General features: G+C 36.2%; 9 protein-coding genes across 9 annotated transcripts; 6 read left to right on the top strand and 3 right to left on the bottom strand.

Annotated features, from left to right (window-relative positions):
- Positions 1-95: 95 nt before the first annotated feature.
- UGA3 (Uga3p) lies at positions 96-3,068 on the top strand. The gene has a single exon (XM_020221283.1). It carries the CDS (start codon positions 574-576, stop codon positions 2,989-2,991), a length of 2,418 nt encoding a protein of 805 aa, XP_020076005.1. The 5' UTR covers positions 96-573; the 3' UTR covers positions 2,992-3,068.
- Positions 3,069-3,210: 142 nt separating this feature from the next.
- SIK1 (snoRNP complex protein) lies at positions 3,211-4,935 on the top strand. The gene has a single exon (XM_020221282.1). It carries the CDS (start codon positions 3,272-3,274, stop codon positions 4,799-4,801), a length of 1,530 nt encoding a protein of 509 aa, XP_020076004.1. The 5' UTR covers positions 3,211-3,271; the 3' UTR covers positions 4,802-4,935.
- Positions 4,936-5,294: 359 nt separating this feature from the next.
- HYPBUDRAFT_85215 (uncharacterized protein) lies at positions 5,295-5,843 on the bottom strand (the record flags this gene model as incomplete). Its single annotated transcript, XM_020223752.1, has 1 exon — positions 5,295-5,843. A coding segment is annotated over one exon (549 nt), but the record flags the coding sequence as incomplete, so codon positions are not given.
- A 459-nt stretch (positions 5,844-6,302) lies between these two features.
- On the bottom strand, positions 6,303-7,640 carry HYPBUDRAFT_6237 (uncharacterized protein; the record flags this gene model as incomplete). The annotated part of the gene is made up of 1 exon (XM_020223560.1): positions 6,303-7,640. One exon carries the CDS (start codon positions 7,638-7,640, stop codon positions 6,303-6,305), a length of 1,338 nt encoding a protein of 445 aa, XP_020076002.1.
- A 467-nt stretch (positions 7,641-8,107) lies between these two features.
- HXT2.1 (general substrate transporter) lies at positions 8,108-9,782 on the bottom strand (the record flags this gene model as incomplete). Its single annotated transcript, XM_020219124.1, has 1 exon — positions 8,108-9,782. The coding sequence occupies one exon, from the start codon at positions 9,780-9,782 to the stop codon at positions 8,157-8,159; it is 1,626 nt and encodes a 541-aa protein (XP_020076001.1). The 3' UTR covers positions 8,108-8,156.
- A 120-nt stretch (positions 9,783-9,902) lies between these two features.
- On the top strand, positions 9,903-10,571 carry HYPBUDRAFT_205722 (uncharacterized protein). The gene has a single exon (XM_020223046.1). It carries the CDS (start codon positions 10,022-10,024, stop codon positions 10,460-10,462), a length of 441 nt encoding a protein of 146 aa, XP_020076000.1. The 5' UTR covers positions 9,903-10,021; the 3' UTR covers positions 10,463-10,571.
- Positions 10,572-10,679: 108 nt separating this feature from the next.
- Positions 10,680-12,119, top strand: EGC1 (glycoside hydrolase family 5 protein; the record flags this gene model as incomplete). The annotated part of the gene is made up of 1 exon (XM_020220149.1): positions 10,680-12,119. The coding sequence occupies one exon, from the start codon at positions 10,680-10,682 to the stop codon at positions 12,117-12,119; it is 1,440 nt and encodes a 479-aa protein (XP_020075999.1).
- A 1,169-nt stretch (positions 12,120-13,288) lies between these two features.
- On the top strand, positions 13,289-14,782 carry HYPBUDRAFT_6234 (uncharacterized protein; the record flags this gene model as incomplete). The annotated part of the gene is made up of 1 exon (XM_020223559.1): positions 13,289-14,782. One exon carries the CDS (start codon positions 13,289-13,291, stop codon positions 14,780-14,782), a length of 1,494 nt encoding a protein of 497 aa, XP_020075998.1.
- Positions 14,783-15,292: 510 nt separating this feature from the next.
- HET1 (Het1p) lies at positions 15,293-17,974 on the top strand (the record flags this gene model as incomplete). Its single annotated transcript, XM_020223558.1, has 2 exons — positions 15,293-15,875; positions 16,455-17,974. The coding sequence occupies 2 exons, from the start codon at positions 15,293-15,295 to the stop codon at positions 17,972-17,974; spliced, it is 2,103 nt and encodes a 700-aa protein (XP_020075997.1).
- Between the last annotated feature and the right edge of the window lie 5 nt (positions 17,975-17,979).

Raw genomic sequence — 17,979 nt, 5'->3', positions numbered from 1 at the left:
TGCCCAAGTCAGCTAATTCCTTATTAATACGTTTTAAAGACATGTTTTGTTATGATATATATATATAAATGTGAAAAGAGAAAAGAAAACCTTTCAAAAAAAAGAGAAGAAACTGAAACCTCACGGGAAAAACTAGGGAACTGCTCCAGTTAATTTAATGATCATTTGACAAATAACTACCGCCGCTAACTCAAACACCCCACCCGTACACCGCACACTAACAAAAATCGAATCCTGCAGAAATTTTTAGAAGGAATCAAAAGTACACGACCATCGACCGCTTGATCTGGTGATGGACACGACCCCAAATCTGTAAAAAAACCAGTAAACTGTAAAAAATGCTCAAACTGCAAGCACGTACAACCTGCAAACACAAGTAGATAAGGCCGGGCCAAAGATGAAGAATGGAGTACCTTAGGTTAACTAGTTGTTACTGAGTTGTTACTGAGTTGTTACTGAGTTGTTACCGAGTTGTTACTGGTATTAGGATACTAGTAGTTAAGCGGTTAATTTGGTATTTGTTCAGCTGGTTAGTTGTTCGAAGTTGAGACTGGCGTGATAGCTCAGTGAATTATGATTGTTACTTTTGATTCGAAACAGTCTAAAACCTCATCAGATAAAATAGCCGGGGGTCTGCCAGATATAGCGTCTCCGCTTTCATCGTCGTTGTCACCATTGCCTTATAGAATCAATGGCAGTCCTATTGAAGCTTTGACGTCTCCAGGAAGTGTAACTGCCCCTAAAATGATCAAGAACCATCAACTTACCAAAAGATCAAAGAACGGGTGTCTTACATGCAAAGTTCGAAAGAAAAAGTGTAAAGAAAATCGGCCCAAATGCTTGGATTGTGAAAGACTCAATAAAGATTGTATATGGATTGACCATGATACCATGTCGGAAGAAGAAATTAAATTCTTGAAGGAAAAAGTCGAAAAGGAAGAAAGCGTATCTAAGTTAAGAAAAAGGAAATCAAAAGTTAAAGAAATGGAAGTTAAAAAACATAAAAAGGATAACTTGAATGATTCAGTTTATAACTCTTTGATATCTCAAGAAACGGACCCTTCAACGTTACAAACTAACGTTCATGATCGAGGAATCCTGATTACTAAAAAAACTACATCATCCCCCCATCTGCTCAAACAGTCGGGTCAATTTCCAAGTCCCGAGGCGTTTGTCATGTCTCCTCGCTTGAGTCCCTTCATGGCCCCCAACTCTCCGACTATAAGTAGTCTAATGAACCCCATTGACTCTGCTGAAGTTCCAGCTAAAAAATCAAATAAACAGGAAGACTCTCCTCCCCCTCTTGATTTGGACTTCTCCTTAGATAAAAGTCCCGGCTCGCCCCAGGCGTTCCTTAGCTTTCTTCGGGATTTAAGCCAGTATCAGCACCTGCAACAGATGGCCGATCATAAGATTACTCTAATCAATGACGAAAACCACAATGAAGAAACAGATTACCAACATTTCATTAAAACAATATCTGAAAATTCCGATATTGGTAAAGACCAAAACGATCATCCTCTGGATTCTCCTATTGCTCTATCACCGAATTTCAATATAAACTCTCTTCTAGAATCATTCTCGTCATCTTCTCATAGTCCAACTGCAATTAACCACTTGGCTTCAAATTTTAATGCCTTCTTCCATCCCACACCCCAAAATACCCCTTCTCTATTACCGGACCTCTCAGAAACTGGCGGTTACCTCTATAATTACTACGTGGATACCTTGTCAAGAAAAATCAGTATTGCCCCTACTTCACAAAATGAATCAAACTCTTACCAAAAAGTCTTTCTCCCCTTGGCCCACAAGGATAAAGGAGTATTGTATGGGATATTGGCTTGGTCGGGGTTTCATCTTGGTGGTGATTGGCATAAAGAAGGGGCTAAATATATAAACATGGCTTTGGATCATATAAAACAAACTTTAACCGATTTAAGAGAACGAAGGGCCCTGGCGGGTGCTGAAGCTACCCTTAAAGATACTAGACAATCAATCATTAATAAATTGGCTACTTTATTAATTCTTTGTGGGGCAGAAATTTGTCGTGGTGATGTTAAAAACTGGACGGTTTATCTCTCTTGGGGTTGGAAAATTTTATATTCAAATGGTGGTATTTTAAATTTTAACTCGAATAAAGAAGAACATTGGCTCATTTCAAATTTCGCCTATCATGACCTATTAGCAAGTTCTACTTGTGTCCGAGGTACTTATTTCCCTTCAAATACTTATGATATCATCTTCAATGACACTGATAAAATTTCAAAAGGTAATTTAAGTCCGATTTTGGGTATATCGAAAAAACTCTATCGTATAATTGGAGATATAAATACTTTGGTATCAGAAAGTAAAAAAATCTTTGATGATTACTATAACACTAATATAATCGATCATGATAATTCTATGGGTGTTTCACAATCCCCAACCTATTCTAACAATAACGAAGATGACGAGAACGATGATACTGACTCTCAAATTAGCTCCCGGGCTAAAGTTAGCAGGAAACTTTTCGATGTCATTACAAAAGCAAAATATCTCGAAAGACAGATCGATGAAGCAAAACCTGATCCTTCGGATATTTCCAGTTTAACAGACGAAGATTTAAATTTACAATTGACTTTATTTGAATCTTTCCAAATAAGTGCTAAGCTTTTCGTAAGACAAGCCTTACTTAAATGCAATCCTTCAGCACTAGAATCTCAAGTATTGACTAATGATCTTACCAAATGTATTGATATTCTCATTGATTCTCCGGCTCAAGCATCTCTTGTTTTCCCTATCTTCATGGCTGGTATTCATTGCGTGACTCAACACGACAGAATCATAATGAAACAAAGAATCGAGACGTTTGTCACCTTGTATGGTGCTTGGAGTATCAAACGTATTAGACATATTTTGGATATTGTCTGGGACAGAAATCCAAAAGGTGATCTGGTTGTCGATTGGATGGCCATTTTGAACGACTTGAACTGGGAAATCAACTTCGCTTAACTCTTCTACTTCACTTCTACTTCACTGTATATTTATTCTGAATAACTAACTTGTATTATAATTTAATTGGTTTTTGCTGCTAAATATGTAATTAGGGTCGTGTACGAGTGACAAAAAAGTCCCATCTCATTTGTGCAGTGCAGGAGATGAGAAGAGAATTTTTTTTTCAGTACAATAAAGAGGATATTGAAAAAAAAAAAAATTAGTTAAACCAGAGTAAGGGAACCTTGTTTCTATTAGTATTTTGAATCATACATAACCTTCTTTGAAGATAGAAAATATGGCTGCCTTAGATTACCTTCTTTTTGAAGAAGCTGCTGGTTACGCCATTTTCAAGGTGTTAATCCAACAAGATGATATTTCATCGAGACTGAAGGAAGTTCAAGAAGCTTCAAATGACTTGGGTAAATTTTCTAAAATGATTGAGTTAGTTTCATTTGCTCCATTCAAAGGTGCAGCTCAAGCTTTAGAAAATGCTAACGATATTTCTGAAGGTTTAGTTTCTGATTATTTAAAATCTATTTTAGAATTAAATTTACCAAAAACTAAAAAGAAGATTACTTTAGGTGTTTCTGATAAAAATTTGGGTCCATCTATTAAAGAACTCTTCCCTAATGTTGACTGTTTAGCTAACGAGATTGTTCAAGATTTCTTGAGAGGTATTAGAGTTCATGGTGCCAAATTATTAAAAGAATTACAAGATGGTGATATTGAAAGAGCTCAATTAGGTTTGGGTCATGCTTTCTCTCGTGCCAAAGTTAAGTTCTCTGTTCAAAAGAATGATAACCATATCATTCAAGCTATTGCCCTTTTAGACCAATTAGATAAAGATATTAATACTTTCTCTATGAGAGTTAAAGAATGGTACGGTTGGCATTTCCCTGAATTGGCTAAAATTGTTTCTGACAATTATAGTTATGCCAGATTGGCTCTCTTCATTAAAGATAAAGCCTCTTTAACTGATGATTCTTTACATGATGTTGCTGCTTTACTCAATGACGATTCAGGTATTGCTCAAAGAGTCATTGATAATGCTAAAATTTCTATGGGTCAAGATATTTCTGTTCAAGATATGGAAAATGTTGCTACTTTTGCTCAAAGAGTCGTTTCTATCTCTGAATACCGTGCCAAATTATATCAATACTTAACTGATAAAATGCACACCGTTGCTCCTAATTTGTCTACTTTAATTGGTGAAGTTGTTGGTGCTAGATTAATATCTCACGCTGGTTCTTTAACTAATTTATCTAAACAAGCTGCTTCTACTGTTCAAATCTTGGGTGCCGAAAAAGCTTTATTCAGAGCTTTAAAAACCAAAGGTAACACTCCAAAATATGGTTTGATTTATCATTCTTCCTTTATTGGTAAAGCTTCTTCTAAAAATAAAGGTAGAATTTCTAGATACTTAGCTAACAAATGTTCTATTGCTTCCAGAATTGATAATTACTCTGATGAACCATCTACTGCTTTCGGTCAAATCTTAAAGAAACAAGTTGAAGAAAGATTAAACTTCTACGATACCGGTTCTGCTCCAATGAAAAACAGTGATGCTATCAAAGAAGCTTTAGCCATTGCTGGTGATCTCATCGATGAAGATATGCCGGATGCCACCGCTGCTGAAGATGATGACGAAGAAGAAGAAGAAGAAAAATCTTCCAAGAAAGAAAAGAAGGAAAAGAAGGAAAAGAAAGATAAGAAGGAAAAGAAGGAAAAGAAAGAAAAGAAAGATAAAAAGGAAAAGAAAGAAAAGAAACGTAAAGCTGAAGATGGTGAATCTCCAAAAAAGAAGAAGAAGAAGTCTAAGGATTAAGTTCATTGATAATTTCACCCTAAAGGAGATTTTTTTGGTGATATATTTATCACTTGTATGAATAACACGTCTATACTGAAAAATATTATTTAATCTTTCATTGGATCTACAAAGTCCTCTTATTCAAAGTTTCCTCCCATGCTTTTGTTTTTTTTTTTTTTTGATTCTGATCTTTTGATCCATTTTGTTTTATTCTTCTCAATTAGAGATTTAAACTTCACTGTAAACTAACTTTTTTTTGCATGTCAAATATATTATAAATACACAACATTTTCTAATATCAACACACTGTAACTATTATAAATATGTATTTGAAAACTACATAAGATTCGAGATAACTTGATCAAACTAATCGATTAGTCGAAACATACACAAATACACCATAAATCTACCAATTTAAATCAGCTGCTAACTAAACTGAAGTCTCATTTGCTGCCGATGCACCTTCTGTTGAAGTTGGAGCTTCGGCGTGCTTTTGAGTAAGAACATTATTCAACATTAAAAGGGTACGGGCAAGTTCACTTGAGTGATCTTTGGAAACTTTTTCAGTTTCAGGGAACCAAACAGTGATTAACTTTTCAATGCTTTCGTTAACTGGAGCAACTATTGGATCAACTTGACTGGTGATAATACCTTTACCGTTGTTATCGTATACCAAAGTATTGAAGCTATAACGAAGACCACTAACATTTTTGGCAGTTGGTTCGACAATGGTTTTGAAAAGAGACTCATGGGCAGCATTCAAAGTTTCTTGAGTAGTAGTAACAGTCCCATTGACCGGTCTAGTCATTGGGTCAGTTAGGTCATGCGCTTCTAAAGTGGATAAACTAGGGAACACTGAATCAAGCTGAGTTAACATCAGTACTGCGATATCATCACCAGTATCCATAACCCATTTTACGGGTTGAGTGGCCCTGATTGCCTTTAAAGTTGGAGTAATGGAAGTAGCAACCTGTCTGGTTCCAGGTACACGAAAGACGACATCCCTAGTCGACTTGACAAGTGGGTACTTTCTAACATGAGTTAAGAATCTCTTTTGAGAAGAAACTTCAGGAACAGTCACCGTATTTTCAGTAACAGTGACGGTATTGTCAGTAGCAACAGCACTTTCAGAAGCAATAGCAGTATTTTCAGTAGCAGACATTTTGGATAGATTATGTGAATTAATTTGGACACTAGGAAAGTCTGTACGAGCTCTTTCAAATGGGTTTGGTGATGATTTTATAGATGATTTTGGCTGCTAAACCACAAAGTGCAAAGTAGACTTTTTTGTTTTTTTTGTTTTCAGTATGAACACCAAAGGTAAGAGCCGATGCAAAAGTTTACAAACTGAAAGAATGAACGTATAGTTGTATAAGAATGAGAGGAGAGCCATAGAGTATGGCTACCGAAAAAAGACATGGTCAACCTTGCAAATAAAACGTTAAGAAGTGAAAGATTAAGATTCCAAAGTAGATAAAATTGAAAGTTGAATGGAGCAGATTTATGATATTGAAAACGCTTATAAGGTCAATCCCTGCGTAGGTTTACTTGTGATGTCGAACTCTTCCTCAAAGTCATCCATCTCGTCCGAGGGATCATCAGAAAAGAATGCAGCAGAGTCCGATGAACCAATTTTGTAGTTGAGATAACTTGAAAAATCCTGGGAGTACTCACAAAGAGGACTCAGGAGCTTTTCATCATCACTGACTATTACCGAATCGGAGCTGTAGTCGTCATACCGAATTTGCTTTTGTCTTTTAGAAAAAGGAACATATTCGTCTTCGCTATCTTCCCTTTGTTCGTAGTATGCTTCGTTAATCTTTTCAACCTGTACAAAATCGCAGAGTTTTCTTTTCAAGTCCTTTTTGATGGGTTTTTTACACTTTGAAGAACCTGATACTAACAGGAAAGCGGTTTTATTAATGGAGTCAGTATCGATTTCAGAATTCACCAAAGTGAATCTCCCGCTCGAAGAAAAGTTACTACCAATAAGTTTAATAGAAGGTCCATGCAAAAGGTGCAATTCGTGGAGTGAGACCTTGGAACATAAGTACTTATAATAATTTTCTTTTTCCTTCTCGCCAGCACCGTAGAATAGTCTTGAATAAAAAGCAAAATAATATATCTCATCAACTATTCTTTTGAGGAGAAATGGTTTTTGGGATAACAGAAAATCAGTCCTTTCTTTAAACCGATCAAGGTCTAAGTTGGGATTCATTGCCAACAGGATAAGCAACGCGGTTCGTTTTTCCTTATTCAAGTGGTCGGGCTCAAGATGCTCGACATCTTGGGGCCACCATACCGGCTTGGAGGAATTCCCTAACTTATACGGATACGAAGCCTGTTTTTTTGGTTCCACCGCTTTGATCCATTCTTTAGCAATTGACTTGCAATTTGTTTGTGAAAGCGAAGTGAACAAATCATAGAGGTGTTGGTGTAACTTTTTCTGTCCGTTTTTACCTCTGGAGATCACAATATCTTTGGTATCATTGAAAACCGGAACCATTTTATATGAACCACAATCGTCTTCATGCGCTTCATTTGACCCTGGAGTTGGCGTCAATGCTGTAAAAGCATGCTCATCCCGGATCACTTCAATTATCTGCTGTCTCTGGTTCCCATTAACTAGCTTGGAATGCAGAACTTTAAGATTCTCTTCGCCTTTGGCTTGAGTGGCCAATAAGAAGTCCAATCCATGCTCATTATGAAGTTTAGTGAGCTCTCTCATAATCACCTTAAGCGCTTCTTGTACGCATTCCCTTGGAGTAAGCGGAGCATGAACCTTGGAAAATTGCAGGCTTCTCAAAGTAGTTGGGCTGGTCAACGGGAAGCTAGCTTCGTCAGAGGAAAGCGTCATCTTGAGCCTACCAAAAACAGGGTACCAGATCAGCAAAAGAGGTTTGGAAAGCCTTTATATACTCGAGAAAACTACTGGTCACAATTACCGGTCTCGATGTGATAGGTCACTTGAGGAACGTCTCGAATGTGATACATCCTTAATGTGACAGGTCACCGTGCTGTTAATTACAGTAGGGGAAGGGGCTAGTCCGTGCCTTTCCACGATTGTTACCTCCCCCAGTGTGGCAAGCCCTGCTTCGCTGTCTTATCCCTTCCTGCTCTTACAATTCTTGCTAGGGGCGGGAACTAGTTCATTTTTTGCAACTTGATTTCAACTTGTTGATACTGTTTTTGCAAGCACAGGAAATGGGCCTGGCGCACGTCCTTTTCAGAAACGACTGCGAAATTTGTTATATGTACGGGTGTAATATGTTATCGGGGAGAGATTACTTATAATAAATACATTACTGACTTTTATTATTGCTTATATATCTTTTTACCAAATTTTATTGGAAAGTATTAGTAGTATATAAAATTATGTAGATTCAACATGTTCTATTGAGTGCTTGGCTTTGGAGTCGTAAGAATTGAGGTGGACTTTGGTTACTTCGTCGCCAAAGACTTCACCGACTTCTTCTAAACTGCGGCCGGAAGTTTCTGGGAAGAAAAGAATAACCACAACCAATTCAACGCAAAGAAGACAACAGTAGACGATGTAGTATTTCCACTCAATGGCAGCCATTGCCACTGGATTTACAAACCCGTTGTAGACCAAAAGAACTTCCTGGACGAACTGGAAAATGTTAATTCCTTTAGCTCTGTGAGAGTAAGGTAAGATTTCAGTCATGTATAAGTAAGGTAATCCATTAACACCAATATTATAAGCAAGGTAGAATAAGAAAATCATGGCTAAGACCCCATTGGCCAAACTTTTATCTTCAAAATGACGTTGCTGATTAATTGCCGATAAAATGGTCCAAATGATATAGGAAATTAACATACCACTAAGACAAGTGATGAATAGCGTTCTTCTTTTGAAAAGGCTCAGAAGAGAGCAAATAACAGCAGAGCAAACAAAGTTATAAGTCATAAGACAAGCATTAATGATAAGCTGTTCGGTTTCACCAGTGATACCAATAGAATTCAACACTTTATTAAGATAGTAAGAAACAAGACCATTACCAGCAAGCTGCATAATAACCGGAACAAAACAGACCAAGAATAAACGTTTATGGAAGTTCTTCTTTCTGATAAAATCCATGTAAGAAGAATTGGTGGTGAGTTTTTCATTTTCAATGGCCGTTTGAATTTCAGCTAATTCAAATTGAATAAAAGCCAATTTATCAGCTTCCACTGAATTACCAATATGATATTTTTTCAAAACTGATTCGGCTTGTTCTATTCTACCTTGAGCAATTAAAAATCTAGGCGATTCCGGAACTAAAAAGATAGTTAACACTTGAATTAGAGGTAATGCCCCTTGAATAAAAGAGGGAATTCTCCAAGCGTAATCTGAATCTAAATTTCTAGTACCGAAAACAACCCATGAAGCTAAAACTGCTCCACTATACCAAAAAACATTAAAGGCAAAAGTAGCTACCTCACGATGAGTTGGGTAAGATAACTCTGAAATCAAACTACTGGATCCAATAACTGCAGCCCCAGCACCAAAACCAACAATAATACGTGCAAAGAAAAACCAAACAAAATGACGGTCTCTATCCGTACAGAATCCTTCAGCACAGTGTATCCCCATCCCAGTAACCCCTTGGATAACACTACCAATCACCGTTAAGGCTTGGCCAAATCCAATGCAAAACCTACGACCAATGTGATCGGCGAGATATGGGCCCACTGGGAAACAAATCATCACCCCAAACACAACAGCGTTACTCAATGCACCTAATCTTGCTCCCGATGGATGGCCAAAATAATCTTGCCAATAATTCAAGGACTGTAACCCATTAAGCACTGAACCATCGTACCCATTATTGGTAGAAGAAAGACAAACCAAAAATAAAACAAAATTTAAGTGAAGTAAATGAGGAACCGTATACCAAGGCCGAGTTTCACAAACATAATCTTTAACAGTTGATTTATGAAGCAGGCTTTGGTCTTCCTCAACCAGTAGAACTTTAGATTCGTTAGAAATATCAGACATACTTGTTGTTTGTATCAATAGAAGAACAAAACTCAAGTCTCGTGTAGAACAATTTATACTCGATGATGCCGTTCAGCCATACTGATCATCCGGTTCCCCCACTGGAAATCCACCGTGAAACCACGTCGTATTTTTCCCGTAAAGTCTAGCAAATCCAGAAAATAATTGGTGGAGTGCTTTGTCTATAATTAGGCTTTGTTCAAAATTAGAATGATTTCGCAACCTCTGAGTACTAGTATATGATCATTCCTCAGATCAGTCCCTCCTCCTCCTCTTCCTCTTCCTCTTCCTCCACCCACTACCGGCAAAGCGAACTCCATCCCCTAAAATTTCTTGAGGGAATTCTCTCAATGAAACCCGAGACTGCAAAAGGTAAAAAATCCGTAGGTGATTGTTTTTCCTTTCTTTTATGGGGGAAAAACTCAATGGTGCGTCTCGGGGACGCACCATTTTTTTGGGGTTACATTTGGCGAATCCAGTCCTCTGTGTTCAGATGGGTCGCTTTTTTTATCACAGTATCATCGGTGTCGGTAGGAGGAGGCCGTTCAGTTCAGTGGGTCATTTCAGTGGGTCATTTCAGTGGGTCAGTTCATTGGTTTAGTGAAGAGATCTTCTGTCAATTGTCTCAGATAGTTGAGGTTTCATGCAAGACGCACCCCGCGTTTCGCTTTTCCGCTTAAACTTTTACTAAGAATTCGATAATTCAAAGATACTTCAAGCCTTGCTTTTGTGGGGGAACAATGGTTGGGTGGGATGGACGAAGGTTGGAGCATTGCACCAGAACAGGTAACGTACCCGTGCTTGGATGGGGGTAATTGGAAAAGCAGAGCTGGTATAAAAGGGCTTTTTCATTCAGGCAGCAGGGAGTCATGGAGTTGGTAATTCCAATAACGAACGATGAGTGGGTTTCTCAAGGTTAAAGGAACCAAGATAGTTGACTCCAATGATAAGCCGGTGGTATTGAAAGGATGTGCTACCGGAGGACACCTTAATATGGAAAATTTCATTACTGGATACCCAGGACATGAGACTGAACATAAGAAAGTGTTGGAGTTAAAAATGGGTAAGCAGAAGTACGACTTCTTCTTTGAGAAGTTTTATGATTATTATTGGACGGAGCTGGATGCCCTTTTCTTCAAGAATGAGTTGAAATTGAACTGCGTGAGAATTCCTTTTAATTACCGTCATTTCTTAAATGATGATGGTGATTTATTCAAGATTAACGGTGACGGATTCACAAAGTTGAATAAGATCATCGATACTTGCTCCAAGCACGGCATATATACCATTTTGGACTTGCATGCTGTTCCCGGGGGCCAGAACCAAGATTGGCATAGTGACTCTAGCATTCATAAGGCTCTTTTCTGGGACTTTAAGATATTTCAGGATGTAATTATTAACCTTTGGGCTGAAATTGCTAAATATTACGAAAAGAATGAATGGATTGCCGGTTATAACCCATTGAATGAGCCAGCGTCCGAAGACCATTCAAAGCTTATTGATTTTTATGTTCGTCTTGAAAAAACAATTCGTTCCAACGATTCAAATCATATTTTGTTTTTGGATGCAAATACTTATGCAATGGATTTTAGTCAATTCCCACCAGCAACGACTTTCCCTAATTCTGTTTTTTCGATTCATGACTATTCAAACTTCGGGTTCCCCAACCCACAAGGTACTTTATACGCCGGTTCTGATTCTGAAAAGACAAAACTTGAAAATCAGTACACTCGTAAAATTGATTATATGATCAAGAATAAAGTCCCGGTATGGAACGGGGAGTTTGGTCCGGTGTATGCGTCCACCGTTCGTGGTGACGGCGATCCCGATACCATCAACAAGGCACGGTATCAACTTTTAAAAGACCAGCTTGATATTTACTCGCATGGCGATCCCAGCGGTGATAAAACCCCAATCAGTTGGAACATCTGGCTCTATAAAGATATCGGATACCAAGGATTGGTTTACGTGGACCCGGAATCAAAATTGTACCAAGTATTGGGGCACTACCTTATCAGAAAGAAAAAATTGGGCTTGGATAGATGGGGGAACGATATTGATCCAAAATACGCTAAACTCTATGATTCATTACAAGAGCACTTTGAACAAAACATCCCCTTGGAGAACCAAAGAGCCATCTATCCGCATGTCTGGACCATAAGAGATCACATATCCCGGGTTACTAGAAATTTGTTGTTCAGTCAATATTTCCAGTACGAATACGCTGACTTGTTGGCTGACTTGACCTATAACGAGTTGGACGAGCTCGCCGCTTGTTTCAAGTTAGAAAACATGTTAAAAAGAGACCAGCTCAATGAAATCTTGAGAAATTATTAGTAATTTATTAACTAACTTAAGTAATTAATACAGGTCCCATTCAGGATTGATTTTCTCAAAAACCCTCTAATTTCTGGGTCTGCCACGTCCTTTTGGTGTTGTAGTGCTTTTTTTTTTGTAACCGGCAAAAAGTTTGTGAAATTAATCTGTTGATGTTTTTTTCCCTGATTTAGTACAAATATAAACATCTATTACCCAAAGAATGTTTTCATTTTCAACTGTTTAAGACATCCTTCTCTGGAATCTGTATGTTTTGATTTTAACTATTCCTTCACTAGTATATGGTTGATTTCCCCTTTTCTCTCCAAAGATCAATTTACCAAGATCGGTGAAGACAATTACAATTTAGTTTTCAAAAAATTTCACTTTAAATCGTCAACTTCCATACACTTTTTTTTTTTTCCAGATATATTTCATTCATTACTTCTTCCTTTAGTCTTTATATAAGTGCTTGTCAAACACAAACAAAGCAGAACCCTTGATCATCAATACAATCTCCTTATACAGGCACTCGTTTGGCTCTTTTCTCCCTCCTGCTTTCGTCATTCGCCGCTTTACAAGAAGAATAAGAACCCCTTCACTTTCCACAGAACGTTATTTTGCTTATTTTTTTCGTCTCAAGTCAAGTCTTTTTGTTTTTGTTGCCTCATTTACCATCAGTTTTTGACGAGCAACCTAAATTTTGATACTTTTTGACAATTCAATTAACTTTTCGAAGTCAAGACAACAATTTTTCAAGTCCATTGAACCATCTAAAACAAAAACAAAAAACAAAAAGAATTGATCCATCTTTGAATCTTTTTTCTTTTTGTTTGTTTCTTTTCTTTTTCGTTGTTGTTGTTTTTTAACTACTTCTTCATCTTCTTGTCATTACCCCCTATTTTGAAGTCATCGACAACATAAATATCACCTTGCTTCGTCATTTTTCGTTTTGTTTTTCATTTTAGCCTTCCCTTGACTCATTTCCTTTACCCTGTTGTCATCACCCTGTTTTTTGGTATTTTTATCAGACTTTTCTTTGTACTCATCTTTGTTTAAGTTTAAAGTTTGATCCCTCACTGAAAAAACAAAGATTGCCAATCGTTTACTACCCATTTCCAATCTTTTTTTGCATTCGTTTGCATTTTTGATTATATTTCTTTTTTTGTTTTTGGTTGCATTTTGTTGAAATGGTACTACAGTCCGAATTTGATCAATCGTTTGCCGAATTCGATAGTAGTAACCTACTTGATTCAGAAGAATTGAAACTAGACTATGATAATCTATTGGAAGGTATAGATGATAAAAGTGCAATTGAAAAACTACCGAATAATTCTGAACAAAATCTTTTAAATATAGAAAATAGTCCAAATTTAAAACTAAGTCCGATTCTTTCGAAAACCAATTCAATTACTAATGATTTATTTAAAGTTACCAAGCAATTGAGACTGAAAAGTGAGCAATCCAACACTGATGATATTTTTGGATTATCAGAAAATGAAGAATCTATTTTTTCCAATAGAAAATTAAATAATGATAAAGTAACTAAATTAATGAATCAATTGAATGAAAAAGATGAAGACTTAGAATTGGATGACCAATTAAGAAGTAGAGTGTTTAAAGGACGCTTTACTAAAAATTTAAATCCTACATCATCACTCCCTGACAACTTAGATTTACAATTAAATTCATATTTATCAAATTCAAATAATGCAAGTGATGAAAACAAGGAAAATTTATCGCCATATCCTGATCCTTTGAAATCCATTCGTAATAAGGATGTCAATTCAATCAAGAAATCAGGTAAAATTTTTTTCAAAGCCCCTCCGAAGAAAACAAATACATCAACTAAATCGCAAATTCCAATATTAAAACCATTATCAAATTTAACCAATGTTGACTTGAGAAAACCAAATGAAAATTATCTCCTTAAACATAGTGTACAATCAAATAATCTTAATCATATAAAATCACCCAAAAGAATTTGCACCCCAAAATCAATAATACCGTCTAAGCCAAGTATTAAGTATCAACAAAGAAAGCATAATATATTTATCGTTGACTCTCTGACTGGGTTGATCAATGATGCAACCCAATTTGGTACTGAATTGAATGCTTCCAATTGTGAAGGGTTCCCATTACCAGAAGACGTTAATGAAATTGTTCAAATTCCAACAAATGACGATACTTCAAATGATTCTAAGCCGTTGAATAAAAAACCAAAATCAAAAATGGCTATAATCAAAGCTTTACATAATAAATATTTTTCGATTCACAAAAAAAAATCTCCCAAACAATCCCAAAAGGATTCGATCAAGAAAATTGGGTTTTATTCTAAAATTGAATTCGACAAATATTGTAAAGAATTACAAAAAGAGAAACTGAAAAACCCATCCGACACCAATACTAATGAAGTTGAACTTGTTAGTCAACAACCAATACCCCCCACCAGTAATATTCCAATATTCTCAAATAAAAATATCTTGTCTAAAATGAAACCCGCTAAAAAGCAAGTCATACCAGAAGATGATGAAACTGAAACCGATCGTGAATCCGAAAACGATTCTGATCGTGATGCCTCAGACGATAAAGAAAACGCTCCCACTGACTCAAATGAAAAACCTGCTATGAAGTCCGATTCTAAAAAGAGGAAAGTTAGGTGGGCTCAAGATTTGGAATGGTAGGTGTCTTTTCTCCTTATGCATTATTTCAATAGACTTTCTTTTCCTACTCTAGTTGTATTTATAGTTTACTACTCCTTATGTATCAGTAATTAATTTAATGAAATGCCTAATGTCATGAACTTTTTTGCAATTTGTAGCGTATTTTTGCCAATTTGAGTGCTATTTATAATGATCGCCCAAATGCACTGAATTTTAATAGGACTACAACAAGTTCCCCTTTCAACTAAAAGAAGTCAATTGAAAGGAATAAGCTAAACCAAAAGGTGCCAAACTGACAAGAGTTAACCAATGGAACTTTGGTGAGGCTGACATCAGAAAAGCGGTACGGGTGTTTTACTTTGATTTGGCAGATCACGTGCGGCTGGTAATAACGCGTTACAAAAAAGCAAAAAAGACAACAAAACATTTTCAATCGTTCGTTTATCAATCTCCATAATTACCCTGTCAAATATTTAGGTATTAGGTACTACATTAGTTTAACCTTGACATTCAAATAAATACACGTACAAGATGGCTACTTTTTTTGATGGTAAAAAATCATTCGCTGATGTTCCAGTTACTGATGGAAAAATTGATACTGCTAGCTTCTTGGAAGCTTCTGAAGCTTTGGTCAAATTATTTGACTTATTAGGATCATCTGCATTTGCAGTTGTTCAAAAAGATATGACTGGTAATATTGGTAAAGTTAGAGCCAAGTTATTACAAGATCCATCAAATGCTTCTACTTTACAAGATTTAATCTTATCAGAAGCTAATACTAAGACTAAAACTGCTACTCAAGGTTTATTATGGTTATCTCGTGGTTTACAATTCACTGCCCAAGCCATGAGAGAAACCGTTGATGCTCCTTCAAAAGAATTGACCGTCACCTTCACTGATGCTTATACTAAAACTTTATCCAAGTACCATGGTGTTTTAGTTAAACCAGTTTTCAAATTAGCAATGAAAGCCTGTCCTTACAGAAAAGATTTTTTTGAAAAATTGGGTTCTGACCAAGATAAAGTTGCCCAAGAATTAGCTACTTGGTTGGCTGCATTAGAAGAAATTGTTAAGATCATCATGGATTTCTTCGCTTCTGGTAATTACGGTAAAGGTTTGTAATTTAAATAGATACTTTTTTTTAATTCATTTTTCATCGAAAAGGCTGATTTCATTCATTCACTTCTTTTTTTTTTTAAAGTTTATAGTTTGAAAAATCCTATACATAAGTAATCTTGATTGGTCTTTAGCATACAAATTACGAACACCTCTTCCCAGGGTATTCAATCACCGATATCTACCCTTTGAGCCTTGTTCGAATTAAAGTCACGCGACACAAAGTATCAAGATTCCCCTTACATTGTTAAGCTTCTCATTAGAAAGAAAAACTCGTTGAAAGCCAAAAAAAAAGGTACAAATCAGGCATATGGAGGATGGGGAAATAGAAAAAAAAAAAAAAAAAGGAATCTCTAGATGCTGAAGAACAGACTTGTCGGATACTTTACTCATCGTATGATTACTTCTTGATTGAGAATTGGGAAAGAGGACTCGACTTTGTGGACGAAAGGAGCTTAAGAATAGATTTCACATTGAGTTTAACGGGTCCAATAGCTAGATAATCAAATAATGTTGGGCTGGCAGTTAGTAAGACGACGGTTATCTGTCAGAAGAGTAGCTCTACTATCCTTGCTAGCAGTCATTTTGATTGTGACTTATTCACATGTGGTAACTTTGCTACTGTTAGATTCGTATCCAGTTAAAATAAATGATAAGATTGAGCTATTGAAGTCCAAAGTCCATTATGATAATGATCCATTACCACCACTTAATGCGCACGAGTTGGAAGGGTACGAAGGGGGATCCCAAAAGCAAAATCCAAAAGAGATTGAAAAGACCGAACGGCCCAAAGATAAGCCAAAAGGAGAAGAAAAAGAGTTAGAAAAGGATAATAGACCAAGTAAAATGTCCATGAAAGAGTACGTTTTCAATATTAAAGATATTGAAAAAGGTCAATCACATTTTTTGCAGGAGGTTGAATTTGACAAAATGGGCCAATTCGAAAGTTATGGTATCAAGTTCAATAATAAAGAAGTAGGAAAAGCTTCCAAAGGTCAAATAAATATAACCATTCCTGAATATGATCCTTTTTATAAACGGGAAAATGCAACCTTTTTCTCTTTAGTGAGAAATGAAGATTTTGTTGGAATGATTGAAGCTATTGAATCTGTTGAAGCAAGATTTAACTCAAAGTATCATTATGATTGGGTTTTTGCCAATGATAAACCTTTCCATCCTACATTTATCAAAGTGGTTCAGTCCCTTGTAAGTGGACAAGCTCATTTTGTTGAGATCCCCAAAGACTATTGGTCATCCCCTAAATGGATTGATCAATCAAAGGCTGCTGAAGTTAGAAGACAGATGAAGGAAGCCAAAATTAAATACGGGGATTCTGAAGCTTACAGACACATGTGCAGATTCAATGCTGGTTTATTCTATAGACTACCGATAATGAAAAATTATAGATTTTATTGGAGAGTTGAACCAGAAATTAGGTTCAACTGTGATATATTCGAAAAAGATTGGTTCAAATATATGAATGAGAATAATAAAAAGTATGCTTTTACGATGGCTCCTTTAGAGCTACATACAACTGTGGTTGGGTTATGGGATACCGTTCAAAAGTTTGCTAAAAAAAATAAGAAACTCATTGCTAAAGATAATAACATGGGGTTTTTATCCGAAGATGGTGGAACTACTTACAATATGTGTCATTTTTGGTCTAATTTTGAAATTGGTGATATGGATTTTTACCGACTGGAACCTTATATGAAATTTTTCGATTTGATTGATAAAGAAGGCGGAATTTATTATTCAAGATGGGGTGATGCTCCAATTCATTCGATGGCCGTATCTTTACTATTAAGTAAAGATGAATTATTATTCCTAGAAAATACCGGATACTACCATAAGCCAAATGGTGATTGTCCTCATAACCCAGAAATAAAATCTGCTAGAAGATGTGCATGTATAGCCGTGGATGATTTTACCTGGGATAAAAGCTCTTGTATCCCAAAATGGTTTGAAATTCACAATTTTGAAAAGCCAGATTATGCTCCCAAATACAAATTTGTTAATCAACATCATCCTCCCGAAGAAAAGGAAACCGAAAATGAAGATGATGATTCTCATCTTCTCGAAGACGATAATGAATAATACAA

The sequence above is a fragment of the Hyphopichia burtonii genome (genome assembly GCF_001661395.1).
Source record: "Hyphopichia burtonii NRRL Y-1933 unplaced genomic scaffold HYPBUscaffold_4, whole genome shotgun sequence".
Lineage (NCBI taxonomy): Eukaryota > Fungi > Ascomycota > Pichiomycetes > Serinales > Debaryomycetaceae > Hyphopichia > Hyphopichia burtonii.
The sequence above is the reverse complement of the archived record's forward strand: the minus strand, read 5'-3'. Positions and strand labels throughout refer to the sequence as shown.